General features: G+C 59.5%; 2 protein-coding genes and 3 non-coding genes across 9 annotated transcripts in view; 1 reads left to right on the plus strand and 4 right to left on the minus strand.

Moving 5' to 3' along the window:
- LRRC75A (leucine rich repeat containing 75A) overlaps positions 1-13847 on the plus strand; it is a 48540-nt gene extending 34693 nt beyond the window's left edge. For 2 of the 3 annotated variants that reach the window (XM_032498873.1, XM_032498874.1), the window contains one exon: positions 1395-2835. In XM_032498873.1, the coding sequence (XP_032354764.1) occupies positions 1395-1932 (538 nt within the window). In that variant the 3' untranslated portion in view covers positions 1933-2835. Of the gene's footprint in view, positions 1-1394; positions 9787-11431 lie in introns of those variants that run through there. The other variant, XR_004326700.1, reaches the window with a different exon arrangement.
- LOC116656899 lies at positions 3730-3801 on the minus strand. Its single transcript, XR_004311906.1, has one exon. It is a non-coding gene; the product is annotated as a small nucleolar RNA SNORD65 (small nucleolar RNA).
- Positions 4448-4518, minus strand: LOC116656881. Its single transcript, XR_004311887.1, has one exon. It is a non-coding gene; the product is annotated as a small nucleolar RNA SNORD49 (small nucleolar RNA).
- Positions 4931-4998, minus strand: LOC116656882. The gene has a single exon (XR_004311888.1). It is a non-coding gene; the product is annotated as a small nucleolar RNA SNORD49 (small nucleolar RNA).
- On the minus strand, positions 6649-22453 carry TRPV2 (transient receptor potential cation channel subfamily V member 2). Of its 3 annotated transcripts, XM_032498870.1 has the most exons (15): positions 22219-22449; positions 20696-20932; positions 18622-18755; positions 16961-17254; positions 16025-16323; positions 14542-14715; positions 14016-14171; positions 13421-13516; positions 12561-12631; positions 11934-12099; positions 10741-10807; positions 10319-10644; positions 9314-9441; positions 8384-8463; positions 6649-6868 (listed from the first exon to the last, which is right to left on the minus strand). In XM_032498870.1, exons 2-15 carry the CDS (start codon positions 20893-20895, stop codon positions 6774-6776), a joined length of 2286 nt encoding a protein of 761 aa, XP_032354761.1. In that variant the 5' UTR covers positions 20896-20932; positions 22219-22449; the 3' UTR covers positions 6649-6773. The 3 variants fall into 3 exon arrangements, with proteins under 3 accessions (XP_032354761.1, XP_032354762.1, XP_032354763.1); XM_032498871.1 differs by lacking the exon at positions 22219-22449 and having other exon boundaries at positions 20696-21719; XM_032498872.1 differs by lacking the exons at positions 6649-6868; positions 8384-8463 and having other exon boundaries at positions 12491-12631; positions 22219-22453.
- Positions 22454-22469: the final 16 nt, after the last annotated feature.

Raw genomic sequence — 22469 nt, forward strand, 5'->3', positions numbered from 1 at the left:
GGACGGCACTGTAGGAAGAAGCAGAGGGGAATTTCTTGCAAATCGTGGGGCAGAGTGGCTGGTGTCCTGATGACCCTGGCAGGGCCTTGCTGGCGGGCGGGCGTCCTGCAGATGGGAGGGAAGGACAGCCCCTCATGGAGAGAAAAGCGTTCTGGCCCTCCTTCCCTTCTCCATACCGCCCCACCACCGTCCCCCCCCAAGTGGGAGAGGAGATGGTTCCTCAGGGCCCTTCCCTGGAGGAGGAAGTGAGCAAAGTGGGGCGCCCCGGCTGGGCAGGGGGAGGGGCCAATGTGGGGGCACAGCAGGACGGGAGCAGCCATGGGGCCTGGCATGCCAGGAGGCTTGTGAGCTAGTTCTCTAGGATGGAGAAGCTGGACACTGGCGCTCTGCTGGGACCCAAGGGCCTCTTGTCTCCCCAACACACATGCATGCTCAGAAGCCTCACTCCCCCTGGGTGGCTCCCCATCCCACTGAGTGAAACCCGAACAAGCCCAAGTGCAGGCTCTCAGCCCACTCTGGTCTCTCCTCCCACACTGGCCTTCCTCTGGATTCACAGACACGCTGAGCTCTACCAGCCTCAGGGCCTTTGCACTTCCCCCGCTCCCCCCATGCTGGAACTCTTACTGAGCTCTTCCCATATCCTGTTTTCTTCGTGATTCTGAGGCCGAGCCTCCACCTCCCTCTCCTTCCAGGGTTGAAGCCTCAGGGCTTGCGTGGGGTACCTGAAAATGGGGGGTTCTGGCCCCAGAGCAAGGGGTGGCAGATGGCAGGGAGTAGAGACGGGTGTACAGCAGCTCCCACCAGGCTGAGGCCCCTGCACCCTCCCCCCACTGCTGTTCTGAGGGCCCTCCCTAAGCATCCTCCTTCTGGAGGGGAAGATGGTCTTGAAGGAGGGGCCCCCGAGATCTCGGGCTACCCTTGGGGGAGCGAGGAGCTCAGCCTGGTGGTGCATAATAACAGCGAGAAATAGCGATTCACCACTCCGATACAGGGGGCACTGTTCAGAATGCATTTATTATTTCACATGACAACCCTGCATACCGTTAGCTCCATTTTTCAGGTAAATACCTGGTGAGCAGAAGTCACGGAAGTAAAGGTCACACTGAGTAGGAAGAAAGGAGTGAAGTGCAGACCCAGGCGTTTGGCCCCAGATGTACCCTCAGTCACTGCAGAAACACCTGGGCCCCCCGTGGTCCCCTAGGCTCTGCCTGCTGGCAGCCAGGCTGAGACGCGGGGCCATGCAGCGGCGGGGGGGGGGGGGGGCTGGGGCCCTGGTGTCTGCCCCCGGGAGTCACAGGGCCAAGTGGAGGCTGGCTCATGGTGGTGGCCATGGCCGCTTCCGGAGAAAAGCCTGCCCCACTCGCTCGAACCCTGCCGTCCCGTCTCCCCTCCAGCCTCAAGGCCGTCCTGGCTGGGAGCCCTCCGGACAACACGGTGGACCTGTCGGGCATCCCACTGACCCCCCGTGACCTGGAGCGGGTGACCAGCTACCTGCAGCGCTGCGGGGAGCAGGTGGACAGCGTGGAGCTGGGCTTCACAGGCCTCACGGACGACATGGTCCTCCAGCTGCTGCCGGCCCTCAGCACACTGCCCCGGCTGACCACACTGGCCCTCAATGGCAACTGGCTGACACGGGCCCTGCTGCGCGACCTCACCGATGCCCTCAAGGACCCTAGCAGATTCCCCAGTGTCACATGGATTGACCTGGGCAACAACGTGGACATCTTCTCGCTGCCCCAGCCCTTCCTGCTCAGCCTGCGCAAGCGCTCCCCCAAGCAGGGCCACCTGCCCACCATCCTGGAGCTGGGTGAGGGCCCGGGCGGGGCGGACGAGGCCCGGGGTGAGACCGAGGGCCAAGAGGACCCCGGAGGGGGCCCTGCAGCCTCTGCCAAAGACCAGGGCAGGGAGACAGTAGGTGTAGCTCAGACGTGACAGGAAGTGGAGTCCTAGTGGGGCAGGATGGCCATGGCGGTCTGGGGGCTCAGGCTACCTCGACCCGACCTTGGGAAGCCAGATCAGCCAGATCGCAGCGTGGGGGAAGAGGGCTCCCTAATTGCTCTTTGGTCCTCTCCATCTCCCGCTTGTCAACCCTGTCTGCCTTTTGGCTTCCGGTAAGTCATCCCTGGCTCAGGAGGCACCAACCCTCAGCCTCCCCAGACTTGTGGGTGTAAGGTCCGGGTCGGGGATGCTGAAAGCTTGAGCTAATGTGAATGGTAGGAGTGTAGGTGGAGCCCTACATCTAAGTCAGGTTTTCCAATCCTGAATTTTATTTTTTCTATTCAGGGCAGCATACTCCAGCCACATGCTGGATGTGCCCCTGACCAAGGCAGATCAGAACCTCCCGGCTGAAGGTTGGGGCAGGGTACGGGGTGCCAGAGGCCCCAGGGGCCTAGGCCCTACATGGACTTCGGGCTGTACGCTGTCCACCTCCTTGTGGAGCCCTTGGAACCAACTTCCCAGTCTCAGCCTCCATTTCTAAGGCCCACCCTTCACCCTGCCCATGGGACCAGCCACCCCCTATACTCTGATATTAGGGCATCCTAGGTCTGGGGCAGACAGGGACACAGAATACAAGACATACACAGAATACAAGACTCACTTAGAAACTGCACACCACCCCTCTCCACACTACCAGAACTTCAGGGGTCAGCGTTGCTAGGGTGCCAGTGTGAGCCTTGCTTCCTTTTAAAGGGACCCCTTTCCAATAAAATTCCTTCCTACGGAGTCCCTAAAGTAATCCTTTCCAAAAGGATTTCCAAAAACCCAGGACCACAAAGGTGCCTCCAAGCAAGACAGCTGGGAGAAGGGGGAAAAATAAAGAGGGCTCCCAAATGAGTGTGCAAAGGTTTTCACGCTACAACCCCCTTACCCAAGGCCTACCAGTTAAAAAAAAATCCTGCTGGGCACAATTAGCAAATCTAGGGAGACTGGGAACCAGTCATCCTTTACTCTGGGTACCCAAAGCTGGTGGACCGGAACCCCTCACATCATGGACAGGATCTCCACACTGGAAGGCAGCAAGAAGGGGCCGGGGAAGAGGCAGACTGGAACCCTGCCTGCTGCTGTCTGGGCAGGCATCGGGTGGAGCTTAAGGAGTTAGAGGAAGATTATGCAGAAGGACAGAGCTCAAAGGAACAGGGACTGGACTCAAGTGTACAGATGCCTTAAATGCTTTGGGATTTTTGCCCTCCAAATTTAAAGCTGAGGGGAAAACAGCTCAGACTGACCATAAAGGAAGGTGATAAATACTAATGCCTGGACCACTAATATTTGACAGCAGTGATAAAACTCAACTTTTTCTTCAAATACGTATTTTTAAGAACCAATACCAAAAAGATCATCCTTTTATTATGTTTATGGTAACTGCGTGGAGATAGTTCAGCAAATTTCCAGTTCAGAACTCAATTGTACAATCTCAAAGTACAAAAGCTTTTGGTTAAGGGACAATACTAGAAAGCTCATGAGTTTAATAACACCAGAAGAGCCTATCGCAGGAAAAGCTTGCCAAATCCATTTCTTGGTTCTCTCATTGGTGAGAGAACACCCTCGCTACTCAGCACAAAGTGAGCTTGTTCCTACAAACTCTGAAGCCAGGATTTTCAGATTCCAAGTTGATGGCTGCCACTGGTCCTTGGGACCTCCCTGCTTCAGCACAGCCTGCAAAGGAACGAAGGACCGCTCAATCTCACTTTATACACCAAGGACAGACATTCAGAGCATCAAAGATATCTTCAGAAAACCATAGGTTCACCACTATACAATCTGCCGGTAATTCCAGCTTTTTGGGTGATTTCATCATTTGACATCTTTTTCTGCAAATTAATTTAAGACGACTAGCTGCATTCCACCATGGGGGTGGTCACTATGCAATGGAAACCTTACCTCTTCTAGAGCTGAGGTGTGGCCGCCAGTTCTCCAGTTCTGCTCTGCCAAGGGCCACTCACAATGTGGGGGATGAACGACGCACCTGTGGACAGACAGCAGATGCCCACTGCAGACCACGACTACCAGTTTACTTACATCCATCCTCCCATCACGAGTCCTTAGAACTCAGTCATAACTGCCATCTCTGGACATTTTAACCTGTTTAGTCACATTAAACACTGCAAACCCAAGGCTATCAATTTTCAGAGCATCTCAAATCAGGTAAGCAGTTTGCTCAGGACTATTCAACCATGAGCTAAAAAGGAACTCTTGGGCCCACTCTGCATTCCAGTCCAGACACCATGAGCCAAAATCATCCTCAGACAGTCTGCCAATAAAAGTCAAGGACACAGGACACAAAGCTCCCTTACCTAGAGCAGGCCGGTGCTCCTGGCTCCCGTGCTCAGCTGCTGATCACATGCTGGCAACCCCTAATGTGCAATCTGGGTGAATACAGAAATTAAGGTCACAGTCCAGACCACCCGACTCCTGGCACCAGCAACTCGTGAGGACTCTTGACTGCAGTCAGCCAGGAACTGTTATCGTCAGTTATCGCGTCTGACGGCACTTCCTATTGGTGATCTCATCAGAGCAGCCAAGCACCTCACCAGGCCCCGGAAACTAGGACTTCGGCTGAAACTGCCTTACAAAACAGCCCGGAGACATTCTGATGGAGTTTCTGAACACAGATTCGGTTTAGACAGGCTAGGAGCCGCAACCTCCTAACCGTTGCAATCATGCAAAGATGCAGTGCATATTTATGTCAAGTGCTTGAAAGTTACAACGGTAATAAGACGCCAGGCAATCTCAGTGCATCTACGGTTGCAAGAACGACACCGCTAAGTTACGTATTAAGACCTACCCAGACCCGCTCTTACCTCGGGAAGGAATGCTGCTCCCGTCTCCAAAATCCTGAAGTGAGTCTGCCATCTGAAACAAGAGAACGTGCATTTACGGCGGGTTCTTTCAGTTACAGTAACCAAAAGTGTCAGGGGTCAGCGACTGCAGTCAGATAAGCATCAAAGTCGTCAGTTCTCGCTTCTGACGGCACTTCCTACGAGAATCATCAGGACAGCCGAGCAAGCCTCCCTCGCGGTCCCTAAGGGCCGAACCAGCCTCACTTACCCAGATCTCTCGGGGCTGCTCACCCCTAGCGGCGAATCCGGGGAAAGAGGTCCCGGCCTTCGGGGACCTCAGGCTCCTGAGACGGTGGTGGGCCAGCGGGACAAAGACGCACGCGGCCTTCGAGCCTCCGCCCCAAGACTCGGACACCGGACCACGGCGTCCGCCCCGAGGCCCGCACGGACGCACCCGCCCGCTGCCCTCCATCCATGCTTCCGGAGAACATTGTCCGAGAACCCAGAGAGGTTGTGGCGCCCGCGCCCTCCCACTCGCTGGCCGCGGACAGGCCTAGAAAGACACACAACCAACCTCCACGACACCTACAACGGAAAGGCTGGCGCTTATGCGTCCCAGGCCCTTAAGGAGTCGGGACATTCCACTCCTCACAGAAGGGAGGGGAATCCTGGCAAAGGCTCACGGGAACTTTCCCCTCTAACGCGCAGACGCCACCCTGGGCTCCCCCCTCCTGTAGAGCCAATGGTTTCTTCCGAGGCCCGGGAATTCTGGGTCCCCGGCGCGCTGTGAGCCCCAGGGCGCATGCGCGGAGCCCGAGCGTGTCCGCGGGGCTGGGGCTTCCTCGCCGCTCAGCAGCTTTGTGTTGCGGCGCGGAGAAGCCGCCTTCTAGAGCTTCTCTGCCCGTCGGGAAGGTGCATCACGTGCGGTCACGCCCTTGAAGCCCTGCAGAGACTTGGCACCAGTGAGCGTCATACACAGTGTAGCTGCTCGCAGTTTGGGGAGCTGGTGCCGTCTGCGCTGCCCGCAGCCGCTTCGTAATGTCCACGAGCCTCTCCAACCCCTGCGCCCCGACAGCCCTCCTTACTCCCTGTCCTCCGCGCCCGCTCCCCGGGGACCCCTCCCTACTTAGAAGATACTCAACCCGTGTGTACACGTCTTAAACACATACTACCCCGAGGGAGAAGACTGGAAAGGCAGTAGTGAGACGACACTTTTTGAGCTGGCCTTAGAAATAAGCGCAGGATTTTAATGGAGGGAGGAGGATTTCTATAAAGAGCCACGCCTATAGGAGCCAGACGCACCCGAGGTCTACCGGCCTGCGCGAAGAATTTACTGAAAGTGCCAAGGAGAGCAAGAAGCGTCTGGGAATGCTCGGGCAAAATCATGGAGGGCCGGGGATGCCAGTTAGTACGCCCCAGCCACCCTCGTGGGCGCTGGGAGCCCCTCAAGCCTCCAGAGACAGCGGGCGCTACTGGCAGCGTGTTTCCCTTGTGTCTCAGCAAGGTTGCTCTGGCTTGGAGCGGTGGGAACTGAGCAGGAAGCCAGCGGGGAGAGGAACAGCGTGAGCTAAGTAAGCTCAGAGGCTGGAAGGCTTTGCTTTGAGAGACATCCTGGAGGTGGCTTTAAGAGGTGTCTGGAGGCTGTGGGAGAGGTGGCCGTGCTTGCTGGTGACCACCACCTTGCGTCTGCCGTGACAGCTGGCACAGCACCTCGCCCAGCTGCGTGCACCCGGAAGAGGGCAGCTGGGGGAGCGGCAGGTGAGGGTCCCCTGTGCCAGGCGAGGGCCTGAGCAGCCCAGCCCCAGAAAGACGTGTACTGCAGAGACAAGCAGATGTCGACCCCCAAAGGCTCAGTAACTACCCAGTGTTTCCAGGAGAGCTAGTCATGAGAAAATATGTATTTATTTTTGCCACCGAAGTTCCCTGGGGCCCCAGAGCCAGCAGGTGGGGCTGGAAAGGTTCCTGGCTCTGTCCTGCTGGTCTCCTGCTGCATCAGCAGGACTCCAGGGGCTGGAGGGGCATGTGGTCGTCCTCCACGGCACTGTCCTCACTGTGCTGGGAGTTCAGGGCCAGGTTCTTCGTGGCACCTATAAACGGGATGAAGACCACTGTGGCTTGGCCCTTGGGGTGTGTCCCCAGGAGGCAGGCTCCAGGAAACAGGAGGAGGCCACAGCCATGAAAGCGCATCATGCCCAGTGGACAGCAGGTGAGGAGGCCCTGACAGTCCCGCTCCCCGACTCCCTGCTTCCAGAATATTTCCTGAACCCCCGCCACGTGCCAGTCAGGGGCCTCCTCCCAGGAGCGGAAAGTGTTAACAACCAGAACACCTGGAAACAGCCAGAGGGAAATGAGAGGTGCTCAGAAGAGAGGGGACCCCCACTCCCAACCCGCAGGGCAGGTGTCGGATGTGGACACCCAGAGGGGTGGAAAGGCACTTCTGACAGAGACAAGTGCCGAGGAAAGAAAGGACGCAGGAGCACTGCGGATAGAGGAGCTGCTGTCCCGTGGGGGGGGGGGGGGGGGCTGGGCAACAGCTCTCCCGCCATCGTGGGGAGTGGGGGTTCCAGGCAGTGGGAGGCAGTGTCGGCCGTGGGCAGTGTGTGGTTTTTGTCTGCATCAGAGGGACTGGAGTGGGATAAGCCTGGAGCTGAAAGACTTGTCTGGAGGTCCAGGTGCAGGCTGAGAAGGGGGCGAGGTGGCGTGGGCTTGCGTACATGGTCCTGGGGGGCAGCCCCGAGGCTGTCCCCGTGGGCGTAGGGGATGTCCAGTTAGAGGCCGAGGCAACAGCAGGTATGGGATCAGTGTGGTGTGTTTGGGGCAAGATGAGGGACAAGGGGACTTCCAGAGTCGTGGCGCTGAAGCGATGGGGCAGCAGGACCGGAGGAAGGGAGACAGACAGGTGGGCAGGAAAGCTGTCAGTTGGTGGGGGACCTGGGAGTCTGGGAAGCCCGCAGGCTCTGGCGCAGAGGCCAGAGGAGATCAGGGTGGTGCAGGGGCTGTTGTGGGGAGGGGGCCAGGGCCACGGGCACAGCAAGGGGAGTCTTGGAAAGGGCGTGAGAAAGGAGAGGAGGGCCAGCTGGGGACACAGCCTGGGAGCTACTGAAGACTCCAGAGAGGGCCCCCTGTGCAGAGCTGTCCTGGGAACAGGCCTCTGCAGAGGAGGAGGGAGTCAGTCTGGGAGGGAGGCAGCCGGGGGGGGGGGGGCCGGAGGGGCCGGAGCCCCCTAGAGTGGAGAGGGCTCAGGAGGGCACCTGTGCTGTAGCTGGGGAGGGTCTCCCTGACTTGCCCCTCTGCTGGCTCTGCCCAGGCCTGGCACTCACTGAGAACCCACTGAATGGGCAAAGGATGCAGCAGATTGGAACCTGGGCAGGCCAGGGATGGGGAGGAGGTGGGAGGGGAGGGAGCACCAGGAGCCAGTTTGCCCAGGTGACCGTGGAGAGATGGGGTGGGGGGACTGGGGGATGCACCAGTTCAAAGGGGCAAACCCTTTACATGAGCGGAGCTGGGAAGTGGCCACGGAGGCGGTCCTGCCCCTGACTCTCCATGCCAAGCACACGCACACACGCACGCACGAACACGCGCACACACACAGAGCTACCCACCAGGACCGCCTGCCCCCGAGGGCTCTTCACACACTGTCGGCAGCGTCTGCTCCCAGGCAGCCCAGTTCACTTCCTCCACCCTGAGGGCGACAGAGCAGTTGTGAGGCCCCAGGAAGCTGAGGGTGCAGCCTGCTGTGCCCGGGAGAGGGGTGGCTCCCTCCAGGGCACGGACTCTGGACCGTGAGGAGGACAGGCTTCCTCTGACCATCTCTGCAGGACCCCGGGCTGTGCACCGGCCCCCCTGAGCCCTGACCTTGTGGCTCTCAGACTGCTCCTGGGTCAGGGGCCCACGAAGAGGAGGAGGCGTCTCTGCCCTCGGGCTGCTCACAGCCGCCTGGGTTGCCCCAGCACCCAGAGTTCAGATCAACCAGCTTCCTCGGCTCTGGGGCCCTTCCTAAGGCCCGCCCCCCTCGCTTAGCTGCTCTCTCCTGAAAGTGTTTCTGGCTGTGCCTTTGTCACAGGTCCCCTCTCCCCTGGGAGGGTCTGCTCTCCATGGAAGGGTTGCAGCCCCGCGGTGAGGATGGGGGAGCTGGAAAGGCCAGGCAGACCAGCCGGGGCAAGGTCGGCGTGCTGCCAGCCAAGGACCCGCCTGGATTCTTGGCCTCCTAACTGTACCCTGTTTCAGGCCGGCAGGAGTAGGTCAGGGACCACCAGGGAGAGACTTCAGTTCAAGTCTGTGGGACAGGAAGATGCCCGGATAGGCAGAGTGACAAGGCACCGGGGCCCTGGGCCTATGAGACGCAGCCTCACTGACCTCGCTGGGTCAGGACGGAGTCCCCTGGCACTCCTAGGCCCTGCCTTTCCCACCAGACCTGGCTCCCAGCCGCTGTCTCCTGGCTTTCAGGAGAATCAGGCTGGCCTGCACTCTGGGCAGTCTCCAGGGATCCCCAGGTCAACAAGGTCCCCAGGCCGCGCCCCCCCCACACTCACCTGAAGCACCAGCGCTCATCAGGGCTACCGTCCGGCCTGGTGCCGACTGTCAGCCTCACACCTGCCTGCTGCTTCCGCCTCCTGCACCACCAGTACCCATTCTCCATCTCCAGGACAGAGATGGCTTTCTGGGGACAAAGGAGGTGTCAGATACAGCGGCCAGCCCTTTACAGTGTAACTCAAAAGTCGGCTAAGGGGGTGGATTTGAGCCTTCTGTCCTGCAGCCCTCTGCACTGCTTCCGCACTTAGACTGAGGCTAACGAGTCTCGGGCTGTGGCTGGGAAGTCAGCACGCAATGAGCGCCCTACAGTTGCAGTTGCTCAGTTACAGGTTCTGGAATTCCACACCACCAGGTACAGAAGTTCACTGGTGCCTGCCACTGGCCCGCAAGCGAGTCAGATGGGACGCAGAGCCTGGCTGGAGAGGACACGGACACCTGGATGAGGGGCTCGTGCAAGGTCAAGCGTGAATTGGTAACGCAGTCCAGGCCCCTGGGCAAGGCTCTCCCCGCACCCACTGCCTGACCCACCGCCGCCCTCTTGCTCTCATAGGTGGTTGTCACGTCAGCTCCCCGCTGCCGGAGCCTCTGGTGCCCCAGGTCCTCCAGCTGGGCCAGCCCCTGGACCTTGCACCCTGCCTGTCCCACCCACCATGCCGACCCCACTTAACACGTGATGAACACAGAAGGCAGCTACACGAGGGTGGGATCTTGTTCTCTGCCCTGAGTTTAGAGCCTAGAACTGTACCTAGCCCTGCAGTAGGCGCTCAGAAACACTTAATACTAATGATGGCAAGCACCTGCTGTGTGCCACTGAGCACCTACTACGTGCCAGGCACCACCCTGAGGGTTTTAGATCCCTGAGCTTATTTCAACCTCGCATCCACCCTATGAAGGGAGGAATGGATGAGGGGAACCCCGACGAGGGCCTGGAACTCAGCTGGGTCCTGCACACTCCTCCCCGGGTCCAAAACGTGGTGGGGGGTCTGGGGGGCCTCCCTGGGCACCTGCAGCTTCCAGATGCTCCAGCTGTCAGTGGCCACGCTGTTGACGGTCTCGCTCATGAGGGCGATGAGCATGTTGAGCAGCAGGACGTAGGTGAGCAGCACGTAGGCCAGCAGCAGCAGCAGCACCACCCCGCGGAAGCGCAGCTGCTCCTGGAAGGCCAGCTCGCCCATGCCGATGGTGAACTTGAACAGCTCCAGGGAGGCGTCCAGGACGCCCTTGTACGGGGCCGTGCTGCCCTCCTTGTCCTCCTTTCCCGCCGCCTCCGTGGCGTTGGAGCCTACAGGGACCCCGGGGTCCTGGGCCTCCTGGCTCAGGCTCACCAGCGCTGCAGGAGGGAGGCAGGGGGTCCTCAGCCTGGGGAGACCGGTGGGTGGCCTCAGGGGTGCGCAAGGGGTGGGTGGGGCTGGAGGGGGGCCTTTACCTACAGCGAAGCCAAAAAGGAAGACTAGGTAGACCAGAAGGAAGCGAAGCAGGTCCCGCAGGATGACCTAGAACACACGAGCCCCAGGTGGGTGGCTGGGTCACAGGGCGGGACCCAGACCCCTGCCTCAGCCGCAAGCATGGGTTCCCATGTGCACACCACACACACGTGTGCATACATGGGGTCCTGTGGAGCCACACTGAGAGAAGATGGGCATTTATTCATTCAACAAACGTTTAGGCAGTGGGTGCTGTGAATGGGCCAGGCCCTGTTCTAAGTGTCGAGAACACACTAGTTCTGTTCATGAACAAAACAGATGCTTCCTCTCCCTCGCTCTCCCAGCCTCCTTGCTCTGTCACCAAGTCCACCTCGCTCGTCCTGGCTCCTGGCCGTGGCCTCTGCTATTCCCTTTGCCCAGAAAGCTTCTTCCCTGAGTCTGGGGAGGCTGAACCATTCTTTCAGGTCTCAACACCACCTCCGCAGAGAGGTCTCCCAGAGCATCCAACCTAAAGCACCCTCTGCCCCAGTCATTACCCGTCACACTGCTGTATGTATTTCCTTCACAGAATTCAGCATTCTGTAACATTGTATATTTTTGTTTCCTCTGCTAGAACGTTAGCTTCAGGAGAGTGAATTTAGCATTCTACAACATTCTTACATGTTTTCTTAGTGTTTTTGTTTCCTGTGCTAGAACATTAGCTTCAGGAGAGAGAAGACGCATCTGTTTTGTTCATGAACAGACGTGTATGTTCTCGACACTTAGAAGAGGGCCTGGCCCATTCACAGCACCCACTTCCTGGACGTTTGTGGAATGAATAAATGATTGCAGACACACCCAGGTGCCCGGATGTCCCAGGGCACAGGCACACAGGTGAGCTTAGGTGCACAGTCCCTGCTCCTTCCGTGTGCAAGGATGCACCTGCTGCTGGGTGGACACTTGCAGACACACGCCTGTGCACATTTGCTCACCGTGGGGAGCGCATACCCTGAGAGCTGACACGTGCATGCTCACCCTCATGCTTAGATTTAGCGCATGTCTGGGCACGCAGGGCACAGGCAGACACCTCTTGTCCCCCTCTGCCCCGCTCAGCTGTGGGGGAAGGGGCCTGCCTGCTGAGGCCAGAAGAAGGCCCACCGGTGTGCGGCTCCTGCCCTGCCCAGTCTGGCTGCCCCCAGGCCACCCTGCCTGTCACCTTCTGGATCATGACGCTGTAGATGCCCATGTGCTGCATGCCGCGCGTGTAGTACAGCAGGTTCAGCCAGCCCAGCACCAGCGAGGACACGAGCAGGGGCAGGTACCACTCGACGGCCAGGAAGCACAGCCCCTGGGACAGCACGGCGAGCAGCGCCTGGACCAGGCTGTGGGGGCGGGGCGGGGTCAGCCCACAGCCTCCCCTGGCCAGCGCTCACCCCCACGGCCTCCCCCACCACAGGCTGAGAGGTGAGAAGTCCTCCCCCTGCCTGGGACGGGACCCAAGCAGGTCCTGACCTCCATCCCGGACAAGGCATTTAACCCTGTGGGCCTCCGTCCCCTCCCCTGTACAGTGGGTGTAACAGGAGTAACACCAGACTCGAGAGCCCCGGCGAGGATTCAGCGTAAAGGGCTCAGGCTCCGAGGGCGCAGGGCGAGGGCTCCGTCAGTGTCACTGTCGCAATCGCGACCTACACGGACCAGACTGGACAGCAGCCCTGACTCCTGACCCCAGTCCCCTGGAGCTGCCTGGCCCAGGGTCCTCGCTTCTAAAGCCACCTGGTGCTGTCGGCCACGTGGCCTTTCCCAGGCCTGAGGCAGGGCAGGAGGAGCGAGGCGCCCCACGTACAAGAGGATTTCAAAGTAGCTGTCCATGAACGAGGTCCAGATGAACAGACGGCGCCTCCAGAAGTACCAGAGCTGCGGGGAGAGGGGACGCGTGTGAGGGCTGCTCCCCAGGCCACGACGCAGCCCCTTTGCCCTCAGGGCCCAGCCAGCGCTCTGTTCCCCGGCTGCCTGCCTGCTGGCCCGGCCTGTGGGAGCCTGGCCAGGACCACCTCCAGGGCTCAGGCAGCAGCTTTGACTTGGGGATGCTCGTGAGTTCTGCTGATAGCTGAGAAAGCTTTGGACCCTGTTTCCAGAAAGTGCACAGACACCCAGACGAGGCCAGGGGCCTCTGCTCCCTGCGGACCCAGATGAAGGATTCACACACCCCAAATGGGGATGGGGAGGGGGGCTCCTCTCCCTCCCCCTTCCTCGGCCTTCCAGGGGCCACCCTGTACTCCAGCCAACCTGGCCCTGGTGCCTAATTCCTGCCCACTCTCAAGAGTCTCAGTGCCATGGCCCTGCCTGCCTCCTGCCAGCTGGCAGCACCTTGACCTGAAGAGGCCCTGGGGGGCAGGCTGGGCTGAGTTCCTCCCACCCCCACCCTTCTGTGCTCCCCAAGTGAGGGTCAGGGGCTTCCAGCTCCACCCCCAGGGGAGCAGAGCCAGCATTGCCAAGGAAGCATAGGGGACACTCGCTGCCCCAGGGGCACCCAGCCCAGAAGGCAAGGCCAGGACCCACTGCCCTCAGCTGCCCTCAGGCTGTCTTCACAGTACCAGCCCGGGGATTCAGTCTCCCATCGGTGAAGGGACTGTCGGGAGGAACTCTGAGGCTCCCTGTGGCAGAATTTCAGGTTTGGGGTGGGGGAGCAGGAGGAGCACTCACCTGGCCCACGAGGATGTAGGCGCCCCCGAGCAGGACCAGGATGTGGCCCAGCAGCAGCATGGAGTTCCCAGCAGTCACCTCCAGGGGGAGGGAGTCCTGGTTGAAGAGACACTCGGGTAGGGCCTGTGGTCCACCCGCAGCAGCTCCCCGCTGAGAGCTCAGCTCAGGGCCCATTTCTGAGCATGAGCTGTGGCGAGGCCCCGCAGCAGCAGAGCAAACACGGCTCCGGATCCAGACTGTCTGCGTTCAGATCTGATCGCCACTGCTCACGGCCTGTGTGACCCTGAGTGAGTTACTAACCTCCGTGCCTCCCGCCCCTCAACTGTAAACTGGGGATAACGGTTCATCTCAGAGGGTGGTTGGGAGCATTAGCTGCGTAATTAACACATGTCAGTCACTCAGAACACGTTCTCACAGGTGGTGCGCACTCAGTGCTGTTGTTGTCGTTGTTACTGCCGTGGCGCCGGCTTCCCTACCGTGACCAGCCGTAAGAGCATGGACAGACCACCCTAGCGGCCAGGCCTCCGCGTCATCATCTGCAGGCAGGGCGGTGATCCCTGCCCCACCCGCCCAAAGTGCCCCTCCCCGGCCTTGCCTTCCCCAGGGCGGGCTGGTGGTAGGTGACGGCAGTGAAGACGGACACGTAGGTCAGGTAGCACAGGAAGTTGAAGAGGAACCTGGGGACGAGCAGATTCCACTTGGCCTGCAGCAGTTTGTTCAGCGGCTCCAAAACCACCATTCGGTGCCGGTGCTAGGGCGGGAAGGGGAGCCAGAGGCACGTTCAGTCTGTGTCGGGGCACAGGGCTGCAGGGCGAGGATGGGGAGCCCCGACTGACCCCCCCCCAATAGCCTCCACCCCACCCTTATGGCTACAGAGTGACCGAGAGCCTCTCCCTCCAGTCTGGAGCCGAGTGCTGGTCAACAGAGGCCCCCAGTGGTCGCCACCAGGACCCTCATCCCCGTTTCGGGTGGGGACTGGTGTGCGGAGTGAGTGTGTGGCCAGAGGCCGGGTCAGGACCGGCAGCCACACCCACCCCGCACAGTTACAGGGCTGGGGTGGTCCAGACCCTGCCGAGAGTTCTGCCAGCCTCCTGCACATGCTCCCACCCCAGCGGGCTCACCGGGCTCCTGCAGTGAAAGGCGATGATCTCCAGCACTGAGTTCTCCTCCGAGCTGTCCACAGAGGCCAGGTCATACAGCGACACCCGGACAGGCCCGTAGCACCACTCCGTGAACTTGCGGGAAAGGAACTGGCTCGGCCCCAAGAACTCCCGCTGCAGGATGTGTCTGAAAATCTGCAGGGCGAGCACGTGAGCCTGGCCTGCATGGCCACCTCCCAGCCCTAACCTGGAGGCTGGGAAACACGTGGTATCCTGCAGACACGTGCACACGCCCCACACCCACGGGTCCTGGTGTGTATGAATCTTACACATCCACACACATGCAGCCACCTGTAGACACTCCCACCCACCCACCTATGCCCGGGCCTGCCGGCCAGCCTGCCTCTTCCTCCTCCACTCCTGCCCCGAGGTGTCTTTCCTGGATGCTCACGTGGCAGAGGGACCCTCGGTCCAATGTCCTTAAGGCCCCTTGAGATCAGAGGTTACCAGCTACACGTGTGTGTGCACGTCTGTGGCCAGAGTCTAGAGCTTTCAACAGACTAGAAAGCATCCCTAACCGGAAGATGTGAAGCAGCAATTAGATTTTACAAATGAGGAATGGTGGGGAGGGAAGGGCCAGACAGGGGAGCAACTTCCACAGGTCACATAGCCGTGCTTCCAGACGCTAACGGACCTTGGAGGGCAGAGTAAAATAGTCACACTCCCACGTATGTTTATTTTTATCTCTTGTCTTAACCTTCAACGACGCCTGTGCTCTAAGCATTGGGCCTTGTGTCACCTGGGCTGGCTATACACCCATGAAGCTCCCCTGGTAATAAGAATCAGACAACTGGAAAGCCGTTTGGGAAGAAAAGTAGAGCTGGATCATGATACCAAAATAACTTCCAGATAAATCAAAGTTTTAGGCATCGGAAAGGAAACTGCAAAACAAAAATCTGCAGGAATATATGGACGTGGAATATATACACACACACACAAGGTTTTAAAACCTTGTAGAAGGAATTAAGCAGCAGCAAAACCCAGGAACCCTAAAGGAATAGATAACTATACTTGGATACATAAAAATGTAAGAATTCTGTGTAGCAAAAAAATGCCAAAATTTTAATTTTACCGTTGAACTGGGAGAAAAGTTTGCAACTTTATTTTGTTTGTTTATAGTAAAGTGCTGATATGTTCATTATCAAGAACACTTAGCAATATTAAGAAAATCTAACAGCAAAGAATATGAGAAGACTGTTTCAGAATCAAGAAACCCAAACGACTTTAAAAAAAACCCTGCTTTCTGCTTTATAATGTAATATGTTCAGCAGCTCCATTATAATTTATCAATAAATGTACACATATGAGACGTACATGCTGAAAGTGTTCTTCTAGCAGGAGAGTTACACCGAAAAGTGGGGAGACCCTTGGTCTAGATACCACCCCAGGCTCCTTCTGCGGAAATCCTGCTGCTTCCTGGAAAGGGGGCGGGGCAGCCGCTTACCTCGATTTTGCCCTCCTTGGCGGCCAGCTTCAGGGGCGTGAGGCCCTGCAGGTTGGGGATGTCCTCCAGCTTCACCGTCGGGCAGAGGCGGGCCCCAGCCTGGAGGAGCTGGTCGTACATGCGCGTCACCAGCGCGCTGTTCTCGGCCGAGTTGTCCGCGATCATCACCAAGGCGTGCAGGACCGTGTTGCCCAGCGAGTCGGCGGCCTGCAGGCTGGCGGGCTGGTGCGGGTTCTCCAGGAGGTAGGTCACCACGTCCCATTGCTTGGTGCACGCGGCCAGAGAGAGGGGCAGCTCGCCTGGGGGCCGAGGGGGCATCTTGGGCCTCGGGCTTCCCAGCTTACACCTGCCTACTTCTCGAGCTCCCTGGACCCAAGGCCGGCCTCCTCGAGGCGGGTGGGGCCCCCAAGGAGAGGGTGCTGCACTGCCTAGGGGCCTGGCGCATCCGGGCCTGCGCCTGCGCCTGCGCAGTGAGCCGAGAGGCGCGCGGGCCACGCTCTTGCAGGCGCTGGGGTGCAGGCGGCTCCGCGCGGCTCTGACCCAGGGGAGAGAGGGCCCCAGAGCTCTTTCCCCTCGAGGGGAGCAGGCCGGCGGCCTGCCGACGAGGGTTCCCAACCCGCGCCTCCTCTTTCCTTCGCCGGGGCCAGGCCCACTGCCGCCGCACAGACGCCTCTTGGGAGCCCGCCTGGCCCAGTCTCGCCGAGGCCAGCCCGGGCCGCCCACCGCGGCCCTGTCCCAGCGCGTGCGCGCCGAGCTTCCTCGGCCGGGCAAGGGTGAGGCACCTCTGAAGACACACCGCTGCTGCGGGCGGCCCGGAGGCGAGCCCCGGGGTCGCACAGGTCTGGGTCTGAGGGCCCGCACAGGAAGCGCATTACCCCTGTGACCCGGGCCAGGCCTCCCCCTCTGCAGCTCGATTCGGCCAGGAAGGCCCCTCACCGAAGTAGAAGCAGGTCTCGGGGCTCTTCTTCTGGAAGAACCGGCCGCAGGCCCGGGCGTGCACGTCCGCCCCGTTCTCCACCAGCAGCCTCACGCACGGCAGGCTCCTCTTCTCGATGGCGATGTGCAGGGCGCTGTGGCCTCGGTAGTACTCGTCCGTGCACTGGGCGTTGACCAGAGGCCGCGGGTTGCCGGAGTCCCGGTCGATCTGCAGCAGCGGCTGGATGCAGGCGTTGGCGCCGCCCCGGAGGTTCAGCACGGCCTTCATCAGGCAAGTCTTCCCCGTGGAGCCCTCTGTGAGAGGAGGGAGGGCAAGGGGCACTGCGCCACCGGCCTTAACAGTGAGCCCAGCTCCAAAGCTCCCCTCGGCTGGTGGGACCCTAGCCATGCTGCAGGGTCTTATGGCCAACAGGTATTCAAATACCAACAGGTTTGACTACCTGTCTTCTCTAGAAATTAAGTTTCTAAGACATAATTCATCAGGTGTGCGACGTTGTCTAGACAAGAACACTTGGAACAGTATTTGCTAAGTGGCTCTACCACCAAATGGCTGTCTCCTCCTGGCAAATCACTTGCCTCTCTCTCTCTCTTTTCTTTTTCTTTTTAATTAAAAACAAATTGTTTAATGGAGGTACTAGGGATTAAACCTAGGACTTTGTACATGCTAAGCTTGTGCTCCACCACTGAGCTATTACCCTCCCCCTTTTAAAAGAATTTTTTTAAACTTGGCCTCTCTTAACCTCAGTTCTCCTCACTGTAAAATGGGACTATCCCAGGGTGATTGTAAAGATCCCATGGAATTATATACACAATTCTTAGCACACAGAGGGCCTGGCACACCGTGTTGAGGCCAAAAACTACAAACAACCCAAATGGCCATCAATAAGGAGTTAGTTAACTAAATTTTGGGAAATGGACACAATGGGAAACTCTGCAAGTTGTTCAAGTGACGAGCGGGAGGCCCATGTACTGAAATGGAGCGTGTTCCAAGATGTAGTAACGGAGGGGAGCTCATTACAAAACAGTGCACAGGACACAAGGACACAACGCCATTTCTGTAAACAGACACCTCATGTATTTCAACAGTTTGAAAAGAGGTACCCCAAACCATTATCAAGGACCAGGATGATGGACCGTTTTCACCCTGAACTTTATGCATTTCATTACTATTTAAATCTTCTAGAATACACAAATGTTATTTTTCTAATCAGCCCAAACAATAAAGAGATTTAGATTTTGGGCAAAGGGTGCTCTGAGACGGATGAAGTGTATGGTAGTGTAGAACACACTACATGGAATATAGGATATTCTGTGTTCTATAGAATATCTCAGCAATACTGTTATTGGGGAAAAGAAAAAAAAAAAAAAGAGCGAGAGTGAGAGAGAGGGGATGTGTTGAGGAAGGCCCTGAATATCCATTCAGCCCCTGAAGCGGGCAAGGCCGGCCGGGAGCCAGTGGGATGTGCAGAGGAGGGAGTGGCCGTCCTCTCTGCTGGCAGGGCCCCTGCAGGCATTCGGGGGGCAGGAGGGCTGCTAGGAACGCTACCTGGCCCCCCACCGCCCCCAGCTCCTGATCATGGTCAGACCCACCCAGGCAGCCGGTCTCAGGCCAGCCGCCAGGGGATAGCCGGCAGGGGCTCTGGCCCATGCAGCAGGCCTACCTGTGTACTCTGAGTCCGTGAGGTACTTGCTGGTCCGGCGCAGGTACTCTGGTAGCCCAGCCAGCTCCTCGGGGACCCCCCGAGCCACCACGCTGAAGAGCCGGTCACGGTCAAAGCGGCTGGGGTCTGGCTGGCTATGGGGAGGTGGTTAGCGACAGGAGAGCCCTGGACCCCCAGGGAGCCCCCTCCCCAGAGGGCCCCTTCAGGGGTCCCTGTGAGCACCGTGCGCCCCCCGGGCCCCAGAGCCCCGTGGGAGGCTTTCTGAGGGCCTCTGCCCTCCCAGGCAGACCAAGGAGACACCGAGTGCTCAGAGTCCCTGGAGGAAGGGGTCTGTCCGGCGCCCCCAGGCGTCACCGCTGTCCCCAGCACCGGTGCCTAGCATGCACTGGGTGCCCTGATGATCTCGCATCAGGCCACGGTCCCCCGGGTTGCTCAGCACGGGAACTCGTCCTGGCTCCTGAGCTGGGGTTGGGGGCGGGGTGGGCTGCAGGAGGTGCTCACAGACTGTTGAGGGGACGTGGCCCCTGGCCTCCACCGAGGAATCAAGAAAAGCCCCTGGCTCGCCCTCTCAGAAACCATCTCTGGATGAACAGTGGACTGTCTGTCCGTTTTACCCTCACTTCTGCCCTGGGTTAGGAATCTGTTTCTCCATCAGATAAACTAGGAGATAAAGTAACTTTCCCAAAGTCACACGGTGCAGAACTCAGGGCGGCTGTTCAGCCGACCCCAGACCCTGACTCCTAGCTCCAGAGAGACTCCAGGCTGGGCAGCCAGAAGTTCCTCAGAGCAACGGGGCCCAGCACGGAAACCAGACGCTCACAGAGTTTTACTGAGAAGCCGCACTTCCGGGAGAGGCCCGGGAGGGGCTTGTAGCCGGTCTCAACCTGGCAGTGTCTGTGACAGGGAGGGGGAGGAGCGTGGGGCATCCCTCCTCGTCGTCACTACCCACGGAGGCCAGGTCCCCCCTGGGGCTCCTGGCACCAACTGACATAAAGGGACAAACAAAGGGGGACCCTCAGGTCTGCCATGGAACGGATCCACCAAGGAAGGGAAGGGGATGATGAGCGGGGAGACTGGGGGGTCAGTGATGTTTAAGCCATGATCGTGTGACTGACAGATGAGGAAGCTGTAAGTCTGCCCGGCCTGGCCAGACACACCGTCATCGCCCCGCAGCCCACGTGACCACAGCATGCCCAAGAGGGCTCTGCGCTGACTCGGGAGCCCTGCGGGCAGTCCGGCGGCGGGAAGTGGCTATTTGGACAAAGCGCTTCCTGTCACAGAGTGGCATCATGGTCCTGGGATAGGGAAGCCTAACAGGGGCACAGATTGAAGCACCAAAGGGGCCTGTTCTGCCTTGGGCAGGCGATCCAGCTCCCAGAAGCCTCGAAAGCATCCTCTCCTGCCCTGGTCTGAATCTGACCTCAGTCCTCCAGCATGAACACAACAGGGGGCTCTGGGCTGGGAGCCCAAGGCTAGGGGCCAAGCCCCAGGCGTGAGGAGGGAGGGAGGGAGGGGCTTCCCTTGCAGAATCCAGCCTCGTATGGGGTGTTGGGGGGCACATGCCAGGGCTGGACGTGGCACTCCTGGTGAGAGTGGGCTCCCACAGTCTGAATTAGTAGACATCACAGGAAAGTCAAAGTGAAGACAGCCCCACGCAGAAGCCCATGGTCCTCAGTTCCCAGAGTCCATGTCCCCTGGGCAATGTGTTCAGCCTTGGAGCCGAGCCCGGGAGCACCCGGGACATTTCCAGATGTCCTTACTCTCTTGGGTTGGGATGTGGATCTTGCTACCACCCACCAAGGGACTGTGACTTGGGGAGGCGGTGGGGGCACAAATGAGGACACGCCAGGGTCAGCTGAGTACTTGGAGCTACCTAGAGGAACACAACCCCAGAAAACAGAAGACCAAGAACGGGGAAGGTTCTAGAAAAAGTAACCCCAGAGAGCAGAGCAGAGTTCAGCCCGTGGGGCCCACGAACCATCAGAGCCAGACCCAGGACCCTGCAGGCTGCAGGGAAGGGGCACTGGGGCCGGGCTGGAGGGGAGTCCCTGCCCCCCCCCCACTGCTGCCTCACCTGGCACTTGCCCCCTTTCTGAAGTTGAGGTTCACTTTGATCTGAGGGGAGTAGTTCCGGTCCTCTCCCTGGAACGGTGACTCCATGGGGGGTGGCCCCGCCCCACCGCCCAGCTGTCCTTTGTCCACCTGAGCCCCATCTTCTTGGCCTCCATCTGAAGTCTCGAGTCTGAAAGTGGGAGGGCTGGAGGGCGAGGTCATCTTAGGGGAGGAGGCTGCTCCTTCCTGGCTGGAAACTCTGTGGGGACAGAGATGTCAGAGGCACCTCTGTACCCTAGGTGGAGTCTGTGACCAGAGAGGTCTAGGAGCTGGGTACAAGTAGGACCCCCCCACCGTGGGAGCTCACCCACCAGGAGGGGAGAGGGGAGCCAGAGGTGGGAGGCCCATGTGGGAGGAACAGGGACCATAACTGTCCCTAACAGTCCCTCTGGGACTTCCTGATCTCTGCTAGGCCACAGCTGCTGGTCTGAAACATTTGTGTTAACAGCACAACCCTTTCTCTACACAACATCTTGCCCAGTGGCCAATATTCACATCAGATAAAAGCGCAGTGTCACGTGGGGGCAGGACACTGGACCTCGCACCACTGAGGGGGAGTGCTCTGGGGGAAATGTTGGAAAACCATTGGTTTTTCAAAGCCCCTGTTTTGCTGCAGGCACTACTAGGGCTCAGAAAGGGGAAGTGACTCCCGAGGTCCCAAGCCGTGGGCAGAGCCTAGTCTAAAACCAGCTACCAGGATGTTCCTCTTCAGTTCTCAAAATCTTGCAGGGCTCATCTATATTTTCAGTCATGGAATGCCCCCTCTCTGGGCCACAGGATCTCTAGGGGCTTCAGAGCCGCAGGGAGACTCCTCGCTGTGCCGAGACTTCCCCTGACCAGCACCCCACCGGCCAGCTCTGGGAGCTCAGCTCACAGCACCATCTCACCCTCACAGGAGAGCAGAAACCACAGCCGCCATCACATGGCCAGGGCGGGGCCCCACTGTCGGGAGGGGAAGCCCCTGGGCTCCTCCAGGGGGTAGGCAGCTAAGAGGAAAGAATCCAAGATAGGTAGGGGGCAGACAGAGGGGTGGGAGAAGGGGGCAGGGAGCAGAGCAGACCCTGGGGGTGGGAAGAGGGGGTGGGAGTGGCAGGGTGAGGTGGTGGCCAGGCCTGGGTCCTCTTCCTGCAGCTGCAGCTGGGGGACCGGGTGGGGCATCTTCCCACAGAAGCAGGGGAGGCTGGAACCTGCCGACTGCCTCATCATGCCGTTTTGACCCAGCATCTTTCTGCCCACTCCGGGGCGTCCTTCCCGGGTCACACGCCAGTGAGCTTGGCTGATGTCCCCAACCGCTCCCCATCCTGCCTCCCAGCCCACCGCTTCGAAGCCCTGGCTGCAACAGCTGTCTGCCCAGACCCTGCCCCCTCCTGGACCCCTGTCCCTCATGACCCGGGAGGAAGGGTGGGGCGGCCCAGGTGCAGGGAGCCTTCAGCGTGAGGCTTGAAGACCCGGCCCGCTCGGATGCCCGCATCGCCCCTGACTCACCGGCTCCGCGGAGGCAGCGCGCGGCGCGTCCCGGGCGGCGGGGGCTGCGGCGGAAGTGCGGCCGGGCGGGGCGCGGGCAGGCTCGGAGCCCCCCGAGCGAGCAGGGTCCCGCGGGGTTCTGCACGCTCAGCCCACCCGGCCTGGCCGCCGCAGGATCAGCTCTCCTGCGGCAGGACCCGCTGGCCGCGAGACTGACCATCCGAACATCGGGCCACACCCTCTCTGGGGAGACACGCCCCGCCCCCACCCCC

The sequence above is a fragment of the Camelus ferus genome, chromosome 16 (assembly GCF_009834535.1).
Source record: "Camelus ferus isolate YT-003-E chromosome 16, BCGSAC_Cfer_1.0, whole genome shotgun sequence".
Lineage (NCBI taxonomy): Eukaryota > Metazoa > Chordata > Mammalia > Artiodactyla > Camelidae > Camelus > Camelus ferus.

What these genes read in the sequence shown, in the direction of transcription:
- TRPV2 (XM_032498870.1), bottom strand. Translation starts at nt 20,895, where the DNA reads ATGACCTCGCCCTCCAGCCCTCCCACTTTCAGACTCGAGACTTCAGAT. An exon ending in AGAAAGGGGGCAAGTGCCAG is followed by an intron (nt 18,756 to 20,695) that starts GTGAGGCAGCAG and finishes ACCTCCCCATAG; the next exon opens with CCAGCCAGACCCCAGCCGCT. An exon ending in GGAGCATCTGGAAGCTGCAG is followed by an intron (nt 9,442 to 10,318) that starts GTGCCCAGGGAG and finishes CTTTGTCCCCAG; the next exon opens with AAAGCCATCTCTGTCCTGGA.